At 43.6% G+C, this 20,715-nt stretch overlaps 1 protein-coding gene across 8 annotated transcripts in view; it reads right to left on the reverse strand.

Moving 5' to 3' along the window:
• The window catches only part of IQSEC1 (IQ motif and Sec7 domain ArfGEF 1), a 340,763-nt gene extending 329,823 nt beyond the window's left edge, over window positions 1–10,940 (reverse strand). For 4 of the 8 annotated variants that reach the window (XM_064518855.1, XM_064518856.1, XM_026099533.2 and 1 more), the window contains exon 1: window positions 10,431–10,935. In XM_064518855.1, coding sequence (XP_064374925.1) covers window positions 10,431–10,705 — 275 coding nt within the window. In that variant the 5' untranslated portion in view covers window positions 10,706–10,935. Of the gene's footprint in view, window positions 1–10,430 lie in introns of all 8 variants that reach the window. The other 4 variants (XM_064518858.1, XM_064518857.1, XM_064518859.1 and 1 more) reach the window with 3 other exon arrangements.
• Window positions 10,941–20,715: the final 9,775 nt, after the last annotated feature.

Raw genomic sequence — 20,715 nt, forward strand, 5'->3', positions numbered from 1 at the left:
AAGATTTTAATTCCCCAAACATGAGCGGAGATCAATAACATCTCTAGAAAGTCAATGAAAAACATGACTTTGCTGTAGCAAACTTCCAAAATACAGGCAATTTAAACCAGTTAGGTAGACAAAGGTAGAGTTCTCCTCATTTTATTACAATATCCCAGTTCTCATCCCCAACTAGCGCCAGCTATATATTGAGGTCTACTGATCCAAGAGTGCAGTCCACTGCCACAGCCTATCACTCTAAGCAGAAGGTCACATCAGGCAGTGGGCAAGGACTCTCCAATAGTAAGCTTAGTGAGGCAATAACCTTAGCAACTATCAGACCTTCTGTATTACACAGCAGACAAGCTGGATTCCTGCTCCCGCTTTCCCAGCTTTTAGAGAGCACACAAGAGCTGTGGAAGATTTTGGAGAAAGGCAACACCTTGGGCCACAGACTGCCAGCTGATTAAGCAAAAGCAGTAGGCATTGTTCAGTTCTCGAATTCAACTTTGAACCAACTGAGCAATACCAAACTGTCGTCTTTAAATAACTTCAGGAAACAGCTTGTGCACATCCTGGACTCAGTGATCCCCATGGCACCCCATAATAGATCCAACAGCACACAGTACTTCAGACTGTGCCCCCTTGGCTCCTATTTTGGCAGGCATTCCCTTCAGAGCCACACTGCAGGATGGTGCAGGCAAAATAATCCCTCACTGTTCAGATCAGTCTGTTCACAACTACACAATGAAAAACTATAAGGACAAAAAAACCCTAAACTTCTCCCAGAAGACGGGATTTGATATGGCAGCAAAGGTCTGAACGCGGTAAAATGAAAGATCTGTTTTAGAGAGCTCAAACTACTTGAAAGTAAGAAGTGGGAGAAGTTAGAGGGCAATACAAATGGTAGTTTTAGTATCACTCTTAATAAATGGAACAGATATTAAAAACACTTAATTTGCTAGGGCCTCAGGCTTCTCCAGATACATAGTTTGCTGCATAGTGGTTCAACACTGGCTGCCAGGAAACCCATCAAGGATTTGTTTGCTACAGCATGATTACTTTGGGAGAACTGGTTGGTAGAAGTGCTGCACAAGTACATTTAGCCACCCCAAAGAGTGCAGCAAGTCCCAAACAGGCACTGGCACCACAAGGAAGTTCAGGAGACTCCAGATAGGGTGTTGGAATGACCATTCCCAGTCCTAGTGCAAATCCACATTAGTACAAAGGTCATGAAGTGGGTCAATCTCCCCTTGATCAATACTCATTTTCAGATACACAGACCTTGTGCTACTCAAGTTTACACGTAAAGTTTGGAGAGATCCAATAAGAACGCAGAAAAAGCACAGGCACAGAAAGGAAGTTACAGATCTAATATTCATCTTCATAGTATATACAAGTGTTATTCCAGTGGACAGAAAGATGGCAGAGGTGAGTAGGGAAAAAAGCATGTTAAAGCTACAGGTACTAACATGGTCATATTCTCCTCTTCCTTAAAAATACTCATGAAACTAAGTCTACAAGAAGATGGTTCACATTCTACAGGGGAAGGGAGGTTCAAGAATTCGTTAGCCTACAGTTTTTATAGCTCTTCAGGGTCAACATGTAAAACTCACCCTCCACAACCCCTGTCTCTTCCTGCACGATTATCAAACACCATTTGGCAGTCTAATTTACTTGTCAGTTAAAACCCTCTTAGAGCAGAAATTAGTTTGTAGAGATGGGCACAACCTTCTCCCACAGCCTGGAAAAATGTGCTTACTGTTTGGCAAGCTTGGCTTGTTAATAAAACTTCTAGTCTGTTCATTTTATAGCTGCATGTTCCACTGCCCAAAGAGTGTCATTAAAAACTCCCACCTGTGAGTGGTCAAAACAACCTGCAGATGTTTTCAGTTACTAGAAATCCAGTGAAGATGCAGGAACACAGACAGGTATTAACTCATTACCTTGTCTTAGATTTTAAGAATGGACAGGAGGACTGCTTCCCCACCTTCCTTCCCCTGCTATATTTGTCCAATTATTCACAACAAAACTCTATACTCACAAAATTTGAGTTACTGTCGTTCAGTTAAGTGATGTGCTACATGTATGTCTTTGTCTCTTACTCATGTTCATGAGGAAAATCTGGTTGGAAATCTTATTGACATACAAATAACATGTATTAGGTTTCAAGCAACTGCTGTAGAGAGCTATTGAATAGCAGTATCTCTTATCTATCACTGCAGTGAGACTCATTCAATCTACACATATGCCACATAGCAGATTAATTTCTTTTCTGTGTATATTTTAGAATAGTATTGTTTGAAAGGAAAGTTTACCTCTGCACAAGAAGTATAGCTCTTGGAGTTCAAAAGTAGCTGCTATACCAGTTTCCCACAGAAAATATATATGGGGGAGGGAGGCGTGAACTATTACAAGCCAGCCAGCAGAGGGAGTACAAGTCACTGAGACACTGATATACAGGGTATTTTAAGCGGAGCGTGGAGGGGTGAGATTCCATCCAGAATTATATAGTTTGCTAAATGCAACAATACATTTATATACCTAGCAATGGCAAGACCAGAAGACTCATGTTTTCGGATTCTATTGTGAAAGCTGTTCCGCTTTACAGCATTAACCCTGTTAAAATACTTTGCCCACTCTACAGCAACATTAGATTTTCTCTACACTAACTATACAAATAAGATCAGTAGGAACAAGCAGCTTGATATATAGCCATGAAGAAACTCAAGACTGAAAGAAAAATGCTTGATGTTTGTCTCAAGTGCAATATAAGATGGAATAATTTTCCACCTAAAGCTCTGAGCAGTCTGTTAAGAGATGATTGTAAACCTTAACATTGACTTGTCCATCTGCAAAATAAAAATCATTATCTCCATGCTTAGTTTTGTCAAGGGCAAACAGCAGGTCACCAGCTGGGAATAAGAACACTTCTTACTCCTACTCCTGTCCTTAATCACAATACCATGGAAATGATCACAAAAAACAACCCTCAATCACATTTCTAGCTAGTGCAAGCCTACACTGCTTCCACTGTCTTTAATATAGTAAATTACAGCAGCTGAGAATCAGCATTTCAGAGGAATACTGGTGAGAATCCCCAGAGGAAGCCCCTAGTAAAGGGGGTGGAAGAAAAGCAGCCCACAGCACGGATAGCTACCAAAGACCTAGAATCCAGCCAGAATGCACATCATATACCACCTCCTTAAATCACGTTGCTCTATTGCAATGAAGCCTGTTCAGGTTGTCCAAACTTCTAATTCAACAGTTCTGCAGAGAAAAATGGGGCAATTAGGCAAGGATACAGGTAAAATGAAGTTATAGACTCACTTAGCTAAGATGAAAAACAGGAACACTGGCAAGAATAGCCTAAAAGTATCTACAGACCATAAGCCATCAAAAAAGGTGGAATTAACATAATAAAGCAGGCATGAGTAGGAATAATAGGATGAAATTAGAATAATACAAGTGTGGGCTGCATATCAGGAAGTACTTGTGGCCTGCAAAATCCACTTACCTAAGCAGCTTCCCACACACCCCCAGTGTGGGGTGAATAACATGAAATGACCTTCTTGCCACCTGCAAGTGGAAGGCAGGAGCCCTCACACAGAAACAGGCTCTGAAAGCAGATATCTAACTCATCTTGGATGTCAGCTGTCTACTTTACAGGCAACTCTTTGCATATTAGGGTCATAATGCCTAGAACTCAGGAGAAATTCATTATACTGTGATGTTTTGCAGGTCTACACAGCTGTACTCTTCAGGAGCCAACAAAATTAGAGCAATGTCAAAACTGGAAGTACAGAGGAAGCCACCACTGTGGGCCTTCCTAGCAAGCCTCATTCCGTTAAAAAAAAAAAAGACCTGGAAACATACATGTACTTCTGCAACTACTCGGCATCTAAGACCATGGTCTGACATACAACACCGGATCTGGCACAGCACCTTGTCTAGCATCATTCGACCAGCTCATGAGTAACAGCCACCTAATTTCATTTTTATACCCAGTAAAACTATTTGCAAGAAGCATTAAATCCTTTACCAATTTTAATAATTTACTTCTCCTAACAGTATGCTGTGATAAAACACCTTGAAATACCTTTTCTTTTTTCTCATAGCTTCTACCATCTGCTATTAAAAAGCTCTCCATGCAGATACATTCCTTTGAGCATGATGTATTTTGCTTCAGGTTTTCAAGAAAACTGAAACTTGTTTTTTGCCAAGAGACACCTTCCCTAATGACTGATGAAGTTTTGTCTTCTTACACAAATAACCAAGCCAAGAAGACTACAAATAAGATTCTGAAACATGTATGTCTATGCTGAATTCCTCCCCCCCCCCCCCCCGTTTACTACTTTATTAAGTGGAAAAGGACAAAGCTCTCTTGCTCAATAGCAAGCTAACTTCCTCTTCAAAAGCACTGTGCTTGGCATGTTTGTGAAAAACACTTTTGCTTTCCCCCCCTGCACCCATACAGCATGTTCCTATACGGCTGTTCAGGACCATCCCTCTAACATACAATTAAGGATGTAGAAGTGTACTGTGTTGACAAACAGTGATTACTATGTTGAAGATTACATTAATTTTAGGATTGACCCCAAAGCCATTAGCTTATTAGGACAATAGTGCACTGTTCCTAACTTACTGACTTTTCAGGAGACGTTAAGAACACAGTTGCTCAAGTTTAAGTTCCCCTACTGCACTCAGGCCAACGTACAGCACTCACAGCCACGTTTTCTGATAATAACTAGAAGACCAAGACTCATGTTCTCTACTTCGTGCCAAAACTGAGAATAACCAATACATTGCTGGTGAACTATGGGCATCATATACAGGCTTCCTTTGGAGAGGGGCTGTTTTGGAGGAGTGGGAAGGGAGTCTTCATACCTGCATTCTACTCTCAGTAATTACAGTAGCTCTCATCCACTCACTAGGGACATACAGTCCATGAACTTTACTAAACATTTTCCACATGCAGATCTTTGGAAATGCATTTCAATTGTGTCAGTAGTGAATTCAGTAGCAGCACATCAAAGCGCTAACTAGCAGGAAAACATACTTTGTTCTTGAAGTTCCCAACACCAGAAGCCCCAAATTAGGGAGCTCAACATTATGGTCTGTGTCAGCAGAATAAGAGGCTTCAATAGAGAAAGGTCCCTGATCCACTGAGCACTTGAATTCTTTAGGTCTGGTATGCTTTAAATGGGATGGGTTTACTTCATTTCCAGTTTTGAAATCATCTTTAAATCTCATTAAGCTATACAAAGGGCTACTTTCTGCTGCATTTATTTTTCCCTGACAAAACAGCACAAATTTTCGCCATTTTCTTCATGGCCCATGTTCTCTCTCCATCCTTTAATTCCCAAGGTTCATGATACCAGCATACCCTTTTGTCATTACCATGGGTTTTTTTGTTTATTAGTTATATGCTCTCCATCAATTGTCAAATTAATTGTCTTCATGTGTTCTCATTTTACTTAATGTTGAACAGATGTTAAATACAAGAATTTGCCAACATTTCAGAGAACCAAAATAGTTTAGTTAGCAAGTTCATGTCTTATTACGTATGTTCACACTATTGATTTCCTACAGTCTGCCAGAATGCCAGAACAACAAATGCCTGTTTTAAGTGATGCTCACTCATCTGCTGATGTGCAAATCACACTAATGATGTTGAAACACATGCTTCAAAAGCAAAAGCACTCCCTCACTCCCTTCAGTGAGAAGTTCTTATTCACACAACAGGAAAGGGATGACTACTGAGCTAAGTGTTAAAAACAAGATGAGCAGTGTTTTAAGTTACTTGAAGATATGAGTTTACATTCTGTCCAACCTCAGAATCATGTCATCCCTCACTACTATAGGGCTTACAGAATAATTAGCATACCACAGCAGTAAAGTGTTCATTTTGGACAAAAACTATGTTTTGCACTGGTAAAGAAAGATATACTTCCAAAGCAAAACAAGCTAAATAGGTAGAGCTGCAATTTTTAGTTACACTGCACTTCTATTAGAGGCTTCTCCCAGCAAGACTGTCAGTCAAAAATCACACTTTCCTCCTCAGCTGATTGAGATAGAGGACCTAGCAAAAGCACTTCATCTACATGCTTGCTGTCAAGAAGGCAGAGAAAGCAAAGTCTAATCCAAACATGCATATACTTTTGTAGAAGTTGGACACCCCTACTTTCACCAAAGCAAATAAAAATGAGTTTCTGTTAAAGTGCAGCACAGGCAATGAAACATGATTTACATCATACCAACAGTCTGTCTCAGTAAAGAGCATCCCTGGAGGCAAAAAAAAGGTCAGGCTAGTCTCGACACTAATGCAATCTTTGGCTTCCTGCTGAGATTGTGAGCAAGGATAGCACTCAGTGCCAACAGCAACATGCAAAGCCACAAACTCATTTTACATAGGCCACAAAGCAGCTTTCAGATGTGACTAGCACCATAGCGACAATTTCCATTTACTAGATTACACTACGTACACGTCAGTCTCAACTGAAGCTATCTTCTAAAGATGGTAAGGGTTTCTTCGAATTCTAAATTGCAACTATTTCCCCCCCCCCGCCATAGAACAAAGGCAGCCAAGATTCATTTAAAAATGAAGCAAAAATCATCAAGCCAGGTGCAGACTTTACACTAAATTATAAATAACAGCCTTCTAAGATTGTTTCTTTCTTAGCAGGCAACCACCTCCCCAAACTCTCACTGGGAGCTTTTTCATTGGAAAAGCAGCAGAGTTTCCACTTGATTAGGTTAAGTACAAACCTAATCTAGTAACATGCCACTGTTGAATTTCAGGGCTGGAGTACTTCCTGTACTTACATATTTGAGAAAAATCCAGTAAGTCTGTTTCTGCATATTTACACTAAAAAGTACATAACCAAAACAGATGTCAAACATGCCTTCCTTACACTGAGGACCTGAGTTTGAGCTTTTTTAAGTTTTTTTATTTTTTTATTTTTATTTTTAAAGTTTTTGCTGTTTTCTCAAGTGTTAAATGAAATGTATCAACTGGAAATTAGGTTTTTGCAGCTAGTTAAATACCTATTGTTATCTTTAACATGCCAATTCATTACTTCTAACAGAAAGCCTTGCAATCAACTGATCATCCACAACTCCACTTATGGATTTTAAGGTTGATTCACAGTCAGCAAGTTACCACAAAATTAAATGAAACAGCACTCAAACCTTATTTTGGTATACTGCCTTGCTTGCAAGACAATAAACACCTCTGCACCTACTAATCCTTGCCTCTGCTCTTCTCTCCCACACCAGCAACCCACACAAAAGACAAACATTACTTCTACTTCGGTCCTTTTTTTACAAGGACACAAAATGGTATTTGTACCTTTTAGGATTTTTTTCTTCCAGAAATCTGGGCTCATCGAAGCTTGTTTAAACAAGCTTCAGCTGTACATTCATCCCATCGTGGGAAATGAGAAGTTTCAGGACTTCTGTAGGGTGTTTTTTCATTTATGAAGTATAAAAACTAAATGCAAGTATATTCTCCTGTACATTTCCATGCTTTCTTTTGTATCACACAAGTTATCCAAGTTAACTCAACCACCACCTGCTAGTATGAAACAGCTGCCTTAACACTACAGTCATCCACATCAGTGGATGCAGACAGTGATCCACATCCACTTTACACAGGTCACACTGCTGTGGAGAGAGAAGCCTGCACTGTCTGGAAAAAGCTATTGAAGTCTCAAGGTGCAGGCATTACAGGTGACTTCTAAAGTACTGATTTCTGTAAGTATTTAATGAAGAGCATCCCAGTTTCCTTTAAAGAGGGTTCTAATCATCTTAGCTTTGAAGTATTGAGGGGTAAGAAAGAACAGTGATTGCTGCTGACACTCAGGCGTGAGGCAGTTGTGCTGCCCCTGGAAGGGGACAGAGGCAAGAGCTGCGCACCAAGGGCTGAAGGGAACAAGGAGGACATGCCACCCCCACACCATCTCCTGTCAGCAAGTGTTATTTATACTAAATTGTTACAGAATACCAGCAAACAAGGGACCTTTATCCCCCAAACACACACAAGGTGCACATGACATTCAATTCTGGGGATACTGAGACTACTCCTCTGTGAATGTTTTCAGAAAGCCAGGATAACTGCAGGACTGGGAAAAAGTCCTTAAGACATAGGTTTTTCCTAATCTCCAAGGCAGATTTTCTCCACCTTTTTGCAGTTAGCCAGAGCAAGCCATTTTGGTGGCTGGAACTGCAGGAGGCACTGCCCCAGGCATCCTGTGTGCAACTGGCGGAAAAGCAAGGTCCAGCCACCCAGCGACACCAGGTCTGGAAAAGGGAAAAAGCTCACTCCCTAGAAGAGAACGGGAAAAAGGACAACTCCTTGGGGGCAGAGGAGCAGAACTCCTCAGAGGAAGGAGCCCTGCAAACACCCAAAGAGAGCAGCAGCCATCTCCCCAAGGATGAGCATCCTGCATGTGGGCCAAAGAGCCCGGCCTGGGACCAGACTGGCAAGGATGGCTGGCTCCCAGGCTCCCTGCTAAGCCCTGCAGGCTATGCCTCCAAGCAATACAACTCTGCCATAAATATCCCAGATTAACTCTGATCCCAGCATCAAATCCACTTAAGAGACTTAAAAGCCTCCAAGTCCTCAGAGCTGCTTGCCTAGAAAGGGCTCTGCAAATGAGTCTTGGTCTGGTCGAAAAGAAATATCAAACAAGGCAAGCTATTTGTACAATTTTTACTAACGTAATTTGCCAGAGGTAAAGGTGACAAGATAGCCGAGTTGATGCATCAAACTAGGAGTAGAGCCACAAAAGCTTTGAGTGCTAGATGTGAGTGCATAGGGCAGGATTTGGGTAAATATTCTATACTTTCTGAAAATGGTTCTTTCTAAGAGGACTGCTTGTTAAACAATAGCATATGCTCTCCTGTCTGGTTATGGAGCCTTTTTTGTTTGTTTTCCAAACCGGATCTCTGTTTTAAAAGAAAAGAAAAAGCCTAAAAAGGGACTCCAGCATCATCAGAAAAATCCCTAAACGTTATCAGTCCTACAGCAGGAACGAAGGCAGGGGCGGCAGAGGTGCCTCCCTTTCCACCCTGCTGCATCAGACGGGTGAGAAGCACTCGGGAGCGGGAGCCGGCAAAGGCGGCAGTGAGTGACCAGCGACACTTTCCGCGTCGCTTGCGGCTCGTCCGCCCCGCACGACCCCGCTGAGCGCAGGCGACTTCAAAGCGCCGCACTCGCGGGACCCCGGGCAGCGGCGCCTCCCCGCCCGCCCGCCCGCCGCGCACGGCTCGCCCTCAGCCCCGCGCCGGGGCCGCTCCCGCCGATCCGCTCCGCTCCGCTCCGCGGCCGCTCCCGGCTCCCCGCGCGCTCCTCGCCGGCCCCCCGAGCCCGGCACCGCCGGGACGGCGACGGGCAGGGCCGGCTGCCGCCGCCCGTCCCCCCGGGGCGCGCACCGCCGTGGGGAAGTTCACCGGAGCGCTGCTCCGCGAGGACGGCTTGGACTCGGCGGAAAAGCGAAACCCGGGCTACACCGGAGCGCTTATTCACAAGTACGGGGAATTCGGCTACACCGGAGTACAAATAGCCCATTGTGCTGTGTCAGAACAGCAAAGGAGGCTCCTAATGCGATGCATGCTTTTCCCACTCCAGTCGAATAAAACTGAGTCTTAAATACTTTCCCCTAAGCAGAAACAAGTCGGGTAAGCGCTACGACTTCAGTTACCGCTGTTCTTGAATTCCTGTTACTTAAGAATCGCGCGCAATTAAGCAGCTTCCCGTACGCCGTGAAGCAGCATATGATTAATTACAGACTCTGGAAACAGATGCCCAGGTCGGGACCAAGCGTGTCCCCGGGACGAGCGCGCTCCCGCCGGCTCCAGCCAGGCTGCGCGGCGCCGCCGCCAGCGCTCACTGCCCCTCCCGGGGTCCCTGCCCCGAGCTGCGCGGGCGCGCGCCGCGCCTCCTCCGCAGCGCTGCCGCTGCCCGGGCGCCCCGGCGGGCTGCCCGCGCTGCAGGGAGCGGGCCCCGGGGAGCCGGGCGGGCAGAGCCGGCCCCACCGCTCCGGCCCTGGGGGAGGGCTGCGTGCCGGGGCCCGGCCGCGCCGCCCCCAGCGCCGAGGGCTGCCGGCCCCGCCGAGCGCGCCCGCCCAGGGCAGCCTCCAGCAGCGGGGCCGCGGCTCGCAGCCCCCCGGCCGGCGAGCCCGGTGGGGCAGCGGTACCCGGACGGGCTGGCGGTGTCGCGACACAGCGACCGCTCCGCTCGCGCCGCTGCCGGGCGAGGACCGCTCCTCCGCGGCGAGCAGCCCGGAGCTCGCTCCGGGGCGCCCGCTGCAGAGTTGCGCCGCTTCCTAGGGCTCGCAAGCGGGATGGCTCCGGGAGACCGAAGGCAGGAGAGGGAAGGGAGAGGAAGGGAAGCCCCGCTGCAGAGACCCCCTCCTCGCAAAGGGCACGCACACCCGGGCAGCGCTTACTTTTCGTGCTTCGCGTTTTCCTGGATGGCGCTCAGCACCGCTGCCCCCACCGGGTACGCGGGGGGGACGCCCTGCTGGAGCCTGCATGTGGCCAGGTGCCGGTGATGCTCGTCCTGCAGACAGGCATTTTCGTGGTACAACTTGGCCACTTGCTGCTCCAGCTCGTCTATCCTCCGTTTCTGCTTCTCCAGCAGCTCCTGCTGCGTCTCAATGATCTTGTTCAGCTCCTTCAGGTACTCCGCCGCCTTGCTGGGGTTCTCCGCCGGGCTCTCCATGGCCTCCCCACACCTTCCACCCTCCGAGAAGCAGGTGGGGGGCGCAGGTGCCGGCCAGCCCGCTCCGCTGGGAACTTAAGCGAGAGGGAAGAAATAAATAACCCGCCGGAAACCAGCCCCCCTGCGAGGTCCGCTCTTCCCCTCCTAGAGCCGCGGCCGCCCAGGCGAGCGCAGGAGCGGCGCGCAGCGGCTCCTCGCCGGCGCCGCCATTGCAGGCGCGCAGCTCCCCGCCGCCGAGCGAGGGCAGGGCCGCCGCGGGCTGCGGAGCCGGCGGCCGGGGCTGCTGCCGCTGCTGCTGCTCGGAGCGCGGCCGCCGCGCCGCCGCTGGCGCACGGGCGCTGTCCCGCCCTGCCGGAGCCGCAGCCGGCTGCGCCCGTCGCCTGGCAGCGCCCGCGCCCCCGCGGAGCTCGCAGCCGGCATGGGGGCCCCCTCCAGCCGCCCGCCCGCTCCAGCCGCCGCGGCCGCCGCCGGGATGCGCTTTAAGTAGCAGCAGCCGCTGCCTCCTCGGGGGCTGGCGGCGGAGGGGCTCCGCGGCGCGGCCCCTCCGCGGGCGCGGGGGGCGCCGCCGGCCCTTCCCCGCGCAGCGGCGCGCTCTCCCGGCGGGCGGGGGCGCGGCCCCGGGCAGCGGCGGCCGCCGCGGAGCCCCCTGCCCGCCGCCACGGCGGGGCGGCCCCGGCCGCGGCCCTGGCAGAGGCGCGCTGGGGCTGGGGCGGGGGCGGGGCGGGGGCCTGCGGGCCGCGGGGCGAGAGCGGAGGCGCCGCCGGGGAGCCGCGCGTTGTCATTACTGAAGGAGCGGCGGGGCGCTGGGTGCGGGAGCTGGGAGCTCCCTAGCAGGGTGCTGCAAGCCGGGCTCGTGCTCGCTGCTGCGTGGCACGGAAACCTCTGCCTCTCCCGCCAGCAGCCGGGATGTGTAAAACCTCTGTTGCTGAAGCACTGCTTCCTGTCGGGGTTGCTTCAGGCCAAAAAAGTTGCTGAGATTTGGGTCCTGTGGCATCCCGAGTGAGCGCGTGTGGGAATGCTCATGAACACGGGGAGTGGGAAAGGAAACGGGGAGATCTGCAGGAAGAACATAGGAAGGTGAAGAAATGCTTTTCTCTCTCCTTGTCTCCCTGATTTTTTCCTCCTCTTTTTACCTCTTCTTTCCACCTTTGAACTTTGCAAGTTCTCAATGACTACAATTTTTATAGTGGTTGTTGCTGTCACTAATGCACTAGCCCGTTCTTGTGGTGTCAGCTGTCACCTGCCTTTGCCAGGACGCGTGGCGTCTGGAGTACGGCTGGCTCAGCAGAGCGAGGACGTGGCGGGCTCACAGCAGCCGTGGTGCTACGGCAGTGGGAGACTCTAGGCCCCGTCCTTGGAGCAAAGGGCTGAAGCTTTTGGTACAGAGTTCCAAAACTGACAGTGTATCTCACCCCCCCCCCCCTTACAGTTTCTTTAACAATTTTGGAAAAAAAGGGGGGTGTGAAGGGAGGATAAATCTAGGAGAGAAGAGATTTATCGGGCAATTTGCATATGCATTCATATTTCTTTACAGAAACAAGGTATCAGCAAGACTGTTATTTCTGCTCTGGACACATATGCCACAAAGAGCTGTTGTCACTATGGAAGTGACTGAAGCCCGAAAGACTAATTTACAGTGCTAGTGGTGATCGTGAATTCACAGAAAAATCTTTGGCTGATCTTTCAAGAGTTGTGTATTCAATTCATACAAAGGCCAAAGCTTCTTTTCCAACTTGATCAGAATTTTTCATTAGAATTGTTGAAAGTCAGTTTTTTTCAAAATACTATTTACTCAAAATAAATCACTGCAGAGTGTTTTACTGTGCTCTTTGTGGTAGGAAATGCTGATTACACTTTCTCTTTGGGGTAACCTGCATAGTATTAATTGATGTAGCTAGGATATTTATCAGAGAGTTAAATCAATAAATAGAGCAAGTGAACTTGCTTCATATATTCAAAATAAAATGCAGAGCAAGATGCCCAAAACTCATTAATGTATCTGTAGACACTAAAAGCTTATTAAGTGTTTCACAAAAAGGGCAGCTCAAGTGGAAGAGCAGCAGCATTTAGTACAACTAGTGCTTGTTTCAAAGGCATCTTTGCTAGGTAGAAATTACTGAGTTTGTGGGACCCAAGCAACACTGCTGAAGAGGCATACGCCTCTTACCTACCTCCTTCTTTCTTTTATAGATCAAAACCGAAAGTCTCAGTTCCCAAATGCTGAAGTTGTCTTTTTTAATGGCTTACAGTCTTCTTAGATAAGCTAACGAAGGAATAATAGTTTGTGAAGGGTTGGAGCTTTTGGGTTGTTGTTGTTTGTTTGCATTTGGAGGTTTTTTTGATAGGATACCAGTAAGTTTACTGCTTCTCAGGAGTTCATTAACAAGCTAATGACATCACCTGCCAGTCAGAAGCCCAGCTACTTATGATTACACGTAGATAACATGGATAAAATCAAACCTGCTAGAGACTGTTCCCAGGAAACCATAAATTAGACTGGAAAATACAGTAAACCCCCGGAGATCCCCTTGGGTTAGCACCTGGCCTCCCAGGCCATGTTCCTGAGGTACTTTGTGTGTTATTTGCTAGCACTGAGTATTTAGGAGCAGGGAGGAGTACTGTGTGTGAGGGGACTGTTTCTGTGAAACACAAAAGGCCTGTATGCTTCATCACGCTCCGTAAACCAGCAAGAAGAGGTAAACTTAGAAAATAAGCATATTGATGAAATCAGTAATATATTCAGTCTCTGTGTGTCAGACACAGATTGTAAAAGCAGATCCAGATTGTTCAGATTTGCTCAGTTAGAAAATTAAGTGACATCAAGCCTAACCTTTTTAAATATGAAAATTACCAAAATAGCATTCTTTTTACTTGCTAATACCTTCCCTCAGACTGTCTGTTTTTATAAGCTAAGCAGTACATGGTTAATTCTTGCCTGGGAAAGTGCCAGGGAAGGCTTAAATATGAAAGGAAATGTTCATTTAGTATGTGAGCTTCTCTAATTTACTGTTAGCAATAAATATCCCATCACACTTTGGAGAATCCTGAAGATGGCCTCAATTTTAGTCTGTCTCAGAATCCTGGTATTTTCTGGTCAATTGATACTCTGTGGAGTGCCATTTGTGAGTGTAGTGGTATTAGTTCCAATGTCCTCTACAAATTCTGACTGAATCAATCTGGGGTTCAGAGACGTCTCTGCTTGCAGGACTTAAAGGTGTGTGGCTCAGTGTTGTTACATGCCCAAGAGAGAACAGGGCATGTTTGCCTGACCAGTTCTGAAAACCTGGCTCTTGTTGGTATGTGGTATGCACCTGTCTTGTTTGGATGTTTTATCAGTTTTAAGCTTACTTTATAAAGGTTCTTACTTTATAAAAATTAAGCCTGTAATGTTAATATTTGAAAAGTAGTTTGGCATGGCTAATAATGTTTATACTAGTGAACACACAAACAGCTGAAGTAATTTTTTCAAAGTAAGATAATTCCAGGAAAAAGCCTCAGATACATATTTTCCATTTAATTAATTAGATAAGTATGAGATAAAAAAACCCAAGTCCCTGCAACTCATGCAGTGATTTGTGCTCAGTCTTAACTCTGCCCTCTATCTCTTTGAAAAAAATGGAATGGAAGACGCTTCTTCCTTGCTATTTCTTTCCCTCCCTCTGTGTTCCTCTGTTTCCCTCCCTCCCTGGTTTGCTGCATTGTATTTAGAAACTAAGTAATTTTAAATCTGTTACTACAGTTTAGACTACTCTCCTGCATAACAGAGTCAAAATAACTTTTAATATTAAAAAAATTCTGTATTGGGCATGTAACTTCTCAACAGGCAGCAGCAGTGGCCCTCAGGCAAGGGTGGACCATGTAGCTAATACTTTCCTTGTCACACAGCTGTGACAAGGCAATCCTGCCATATCCTATCACACAGATGCATTTGTCCTGTCATGTGCCTGGGTGGCAGCAGTTACAAGGTTTAACTTAAATGAATCTTCAGTCACAGGATCCAATCTGTAGGTACTGACCTCTTTCCTCCCATGTGCCTCATATATATATCCTCCTTCATGTGTTCTAATGATACATGACATATATGTCATTACTTATCACTTAACTGCGTACTCACCATATACCCAGAAGTGCTTGTTCATATCCCATGGGCTGACGATGGGGCATCAGCTGAGTAATACCAGAAGAATCAACGTTGCTTGTAGGCTGTTTGCTGCACACATCTGAGATTCCCTGAAGAAAGAAGGCAACAGAAATTATGCTGCTGACATGCAATATTGTCCCAGTAGGCCATATACTGCCCATGAGACTCATATTTGACTCCAAGAAATTGCATATTCTTTTTTTTTTTTAAAAAAAAGTTTTAGACCTGTAGTTTTTAAAAGCCTTTAAGATCTTTAGCCCCCAAAGATCTCAACTTCTAAGAACCTACTGTGTTTCTAGCTTGTTTTATCCATGCCAGTGGTTACATATAGCCCACTTTTAAAAACTGACATCTTGTTTTCTGTATCAGTATATCTGATTTGCCTTCCAAGTACTGAATTTCCTTGTGCCTTTTCCCATCACAAGTATTTTTTCATGATAATCTCTTGATTTTGTTAGCATGATTGTATTACCTTTTAACTTTTTCTTGGATAAATGGAATACATTGAAACTCACTCCATGGAATCCCTGTCTTGGATTTTGTACCTCAGTCCTTCTAAAATGGAAGAATAGTGGATAGCTATAAGTTCAAACCTGCAGTTGCTAGCATACTGTGTGCATTACAACGTTGTATCTGTATAGCTTTCATGGCACTTGAATAATTAGGTTGCGTTTTGGCCCTGACAAAGTTATGAGCTACGTGAGATGTAGCAAGCTAAGCATGAGAGAACTACAGACCATATTTTAAGGCATGCACACAAGACAGTAGAAAGTTCAATCTTAACTTTATGAATTCTGATTTTAAGTGTATCAGTCATTATTACTATTTGTATGATTTATTTATAAAAGTAATAATAAAAAATTGGCTCTTCTGGATTATGTAGCTTAACCTTGAAGTTCATAGAACTTTACCTGTAGAATTTGGTCCAGAGCTAATCTGTCTGAGAGTAGATAAGTTTAATCAAGTCTTTAACTCTAATGAGCCTTTCATAAAGATATTTCCTTTGTATTTTTGTTAGTTTCTGTCAATTCTCTCCATGTACCTTGATTTTGGTAAGAATATCAAGTAGGTAATGTTAGTAGGCAAAAATTTGTATCCTAATACACACTCCTTGGGAAAGGGCTACATCTTTCTTTTTGTCCTATAACATAAAAAGCACTGTTAATTTAAGGTATTAAACAACTCTAATATAAATGCGTGGGAGAAATTAGCAAGAAATATTTTGCTCCTTTAGGGAAAGAAGAAAGATCTCTGATGTACTTGTAAAGGAAAGAGTACATTGTTTGAAGAAATGGTTCACAGATACTTTTTCTTGCGGAGTATGGTGCGGCAGTGACACTGAATGCGCAGCTGGCGTGTGTACCGGGGATGTGTGCTGAGACTCTGGGTGCTGGGAGAGATGCCGTGTCCTAGCAAAGTGGGGGGAAATGTGGGGCACTTGCAAACACAGCAGTTAGTGTGGTTAGTGGAGGATCTGCAAACCACTCGTGAGGCCTTGGGTATCAGCAGTGCTAGGGCCTTGGGAAATACCGTAGCACAGGATCACCCCAAGAAAGTGTGCATGCTTCTGCCAAATGTCTATGAAAATACATTTTGTTATCTGCTATTGCAGTGTGCACTGTGGCAACAGATGAGTGCTTATCTGTAAAACCAGTGAGAGATAGGAACTTACACATACTGATTTACTTCTGATACGTGGTCCAACAAACGTGATTTTTAATTGTGTTAAATTTCGTGAGGGTATTTGGGCTATAAATTTACCTGGAGCCACTTAAACTTGCTGGTTTTAGTGATCACAGGGATTTTCATGACCTCTTATAAGAACAAACAAGATTAAAGTAAGATTGCTTAAAACTGAATTTATGATAGTTCAGACTGAGAGTATAGGTTAAGAGCTTTGGGTGAGTTTTGTGACTCTTCTTATTCAGATTAATTTTTCAGAGTGAAAACAAACAAGACAATTTCAATCCAAAAAGAATTTTGCTGTGAAAGTGGAAAGTAATTTAAAAAAGAGGATTAAATGGAATTTGTAACTCAAATTTAGTAATAAATATTATGAAATTCTGAGTACAGCTGTAATTGTTTCTCTGATAATTAAACAAGCTATCTTATAAATGGTGCGGAAAATCATTTTCCTGGTACTTAAGCTGAGATTCAAGCCAAACCAGAGCTGGACTGAAGGACACCCTTTGTTAAAACATAATATTTTAAGCTCTAAGAGAAACTGTGGGTGAAGAAGAAAAATCTATACTACAACATCAAATACTTAGTGTCAAGAGCAGATTAAGTGCCGGAAAATAATAGTTTACATTAGATAAAGATGAACAGTACAGGTTTATGGGGTGGGAAAAAAAAATCTTTAGACATCAGATCAGGAAGCTGAATATTAAAAAATGAAAGGAGATAAAGAAAACCCAGAACTACAACTTTATGAATTCACTGAAAGCAAAAGGATAAACGTCAGATTGCTAAATGATTCATTTTAATTTTTCATTACCATTGCTTGTGATTACAAGTAACTTCCTTCTAACACGCTTCTTTTTAGAGCTCAAAAAGCATTAGCATACAACATAGATTAAAGAAATCAAACATTAATTAAATGCAAAAAGAAGCCCTAAATAGATATTTTTCTTGAAGATGCCTGTTCTGGAGAAAAACTTAATAGATAACACTTTCTCACATGAACATGTGTTTTTTTTCCCATGTGATATTTAAAGGAATAATTATCTATGTTGCCTTAGTTAAATTAGCCCACTATTTTTCATTTTAAGATGTTATATTCCATTTTGATTCGATACATTTCCATTGCCATACTGCAATCAAATTCAAATTGGACACCTAAAATTAATGAAAATTCTAATGAATTTTTTCATTAATTTTTTGTTCTCAATTCCCGTCTGTAACTGGCACAATACTATCTCACTCATGAGGATGCTATGAACAGAAACTGACTCAGATGACATAGTAATATATTTTACATTAGAAAAAATAGTTGTCTTCAAAGGCAAGTTAAAATAGTAAAACAAAATAAATAAAATATTGGACAAAACACTAAAAATAAGTATAAAATGGTATTTTGAATACATATTCATTCTGTCCAAACTGAATGGATAAAATGGCAAATAATCTGAATGCAGGGTATACAATAACATATATATAGGATCAAAAAGAACAATTACGGACAAGCCTAATTTTTGCATTTAATGACTTCTGAATGCTAGAATATTCAGCCCTGGCTATCTTTCCATGTAATACGCATCCCATACCTTCTAACCTTTATATTTTATGTTCAAACTCATTTGAAATCTTGTATACTTACAAATGGTTTAAAACGGTGTTAAAATTAAGATCTACAGATCAGCCGAGAAGCACTTATGTGTCTGAAAAGGAAGCTCATTACAGAGGCTTAATCTGTTACTGCCATCTATAACAATTATTTTTTTGTTTAGTTTAGTGAATCCCTGTCATCAACAAAACGTGGAGGAAAAGAACCGTTTACTCATTTATGTATCACAACAACATATAAATCATAAAACATAGCTCCTAAGGCTTGGGTTCCTAAGCTTTTCATATAGTGTAGGCCACCTTTTAATTTGTACATATATACATTATTTGGCCAGTCTTACTAGTGCTGTGGACCACTTTACCCACACTTTAACTTTATAGCATCCCTAGGACAGCTATGCTATTTGCTGTCAAAGTAACATATGTAACAAAGTATAACATTTTATTCCTTAATATATGTTAGCAGCTAAATGTTAATACAGGCAGTCATTGACTAAGACCATTTGCAAATAATTATAGATTGCTACTGAGAACCGCTAATCTCAAGCTCAGCTCCTAATTCTGTGATAACAGGCACTAAACTTTCCATCTCCCCATCTGCAAAATGGATGCTGTAATGCACATCTGTCTCTGAAGAGTATCGTGAGGGTGCAGGTACTTTTACACCAACAAAACGGCACAAGGCAAAGTCCCCGGAAATTTTTCCATTCCCACAAGAGGTTTTATTTTTTGATTCTTACACAGTGCAGTGCCGTGTGGAGAGCTACCTCAGGTCGCAGGAGCGAGGATCAGCAGCAGCAAGTCCTCTCCCTGAGCGGGAGCAGGCGATCAGCCCTGCTAACTAGCTCCGCCACAGCACCGTGCTGACAACTGCCGTACTTTCAACTCTGGAGCACCCTAATGTGCATCTAGTTCACAGAGCTCTATGTTGTCCTATATAGTGAGATTTTACATCACCTTCAATGACAAAAAATAGCTATGTGCTAGGGAAAAAGCACCTATTTAAAATACAGACCTAAATTATAGCAAACGAGGAAAGCTATTTCATTAAATGTAGGCAACAGAAGTGGCACTTCTACCTGAAGGGTTGAGGTATACTACTTGCCTTGACTATGGCATATTTATCCATAGTTTAAATTACTTTTTCTCCTCCTCTCCCCATGAAAATGTGACCTAGAGATTGATGAAGAAATATGTAGAAAGATGAAAGTGAGAAATCCTATATCTGCCAGTCAATTGTTTTACACTATGAGAAAATCAGTAAATTTTTGATACTGTGGTCATAAAGGTGTATTTCAATTAATTTAATCAGAAGACTCTATTTTTGTTCCGACTAACCATATTTTTATTCACATCTACCTGCAGTTGTGGGTATTTTTATACCATATAGTGTTTTCCAGGGAGAAAGCAGTAATGTATCTCTGTCCGAGGCAATGTATATATGCGAAGAGAAATAGCTATTCATTTGTAAATGAAGAGTAAAAAGCATACCCCAGCCGAATCAGTGGCAACAGCTGAGGGAAATTTAAGTTCTCTCACTTTATTTGCTGCAAATACTTAAAAATAGATTTGCAAATTCAGACTGGAAACTCTTCTATCCATTTCCGAAAAAGAAAATGCATCACAAGATGGACAAATCAATTTCAATTGCTTCTTACCCAAACAAACAGTGCTAAATCTTAAGAGAAGAAGATGTCTTATGTAAAAATTCAAAATGAGGAAATGGAAAACTGAACAATAACACACTAAGGTCGAACAAGATCAGTCTTATCTCTTCTCTTTTATGTTATTGAGGAGGATAAGGGAGGAGGGTGAAGTGTGTTGATGCTAGAGCGTATCATTAATAATGGTCCGTTATTTACAATTTCAGCCTAGAAGCCTTGGAAGGTATTTTATCACTTGATCTTCAAACTAGTATTTGTAACTTGTCAGCCTCTCTCCGTTTTATGACTGTTTGTACTGCAACTGCATTGAGAAGCCCTAGAGCAATGTAGTTAAGCTCTATTGAACTCTATGGAGGTTTAAAGATAAGGGAGTTATTTCTGTCAAAGCTAACATGAAAAAATATATCTGCTGCTTTATAATTGCCAAATAGTGGAAAAGAAGCTTTTTTGTTGTTGTTATTTCCTTTTTTTCTACTCTTGCAATAGGAATCTAGTCTTGCATAAGCAGGGCTCCAAAACAGTGTGGACACATGGAGGACTTTAGTCTCAAGGGTGTGTTGTCCTTACAGAGTATGTGGCTCTAGCATCACATTTCCTGATACTGTTAACCACTTACAATTAAAATGCCTCACATGAACATAGTGCCTCCCCAGTCTCTTAGTATTTGGTCATACAGACAAGGATCTTAACGTGCTGGTGGGTATGACTAGCTGGCTTCACTGGGATTGGTACTCCTGAAAAGCCCTGTTAGTGCTCTCTTTTTAGAGTCTGAGAAAAATGAAGTAATTTCTGGAAGCTGGGTTCTTCCCAGTTGAAGGAAAAAAAAAAGCAATGTACTTGCTTTTGGAAGTTTTTTTTTTTTTTTCATATCTGAGCCATCTCTCAAAGGGAGGCTTTATCACAGAGACTGAAAATCTGTC

The sequence above is a fragment of the Dromaius novaehollandiae genome, chromosome 12 (genome assembly GCF_036370855.1).
Source record: "Dromaius novaehollandiae isolate bDroNov1 chromosome 12, bDroNov1.hap1, whole genome shotgun sequence".
Classification (NCBI taxonomy): domain Eukaryota; kingdom Metazoa; phylum Chordata; class Aves; order Casuariiformes; family Dromaiidae; genus Dromaius; species Dromaius novaehollandiae.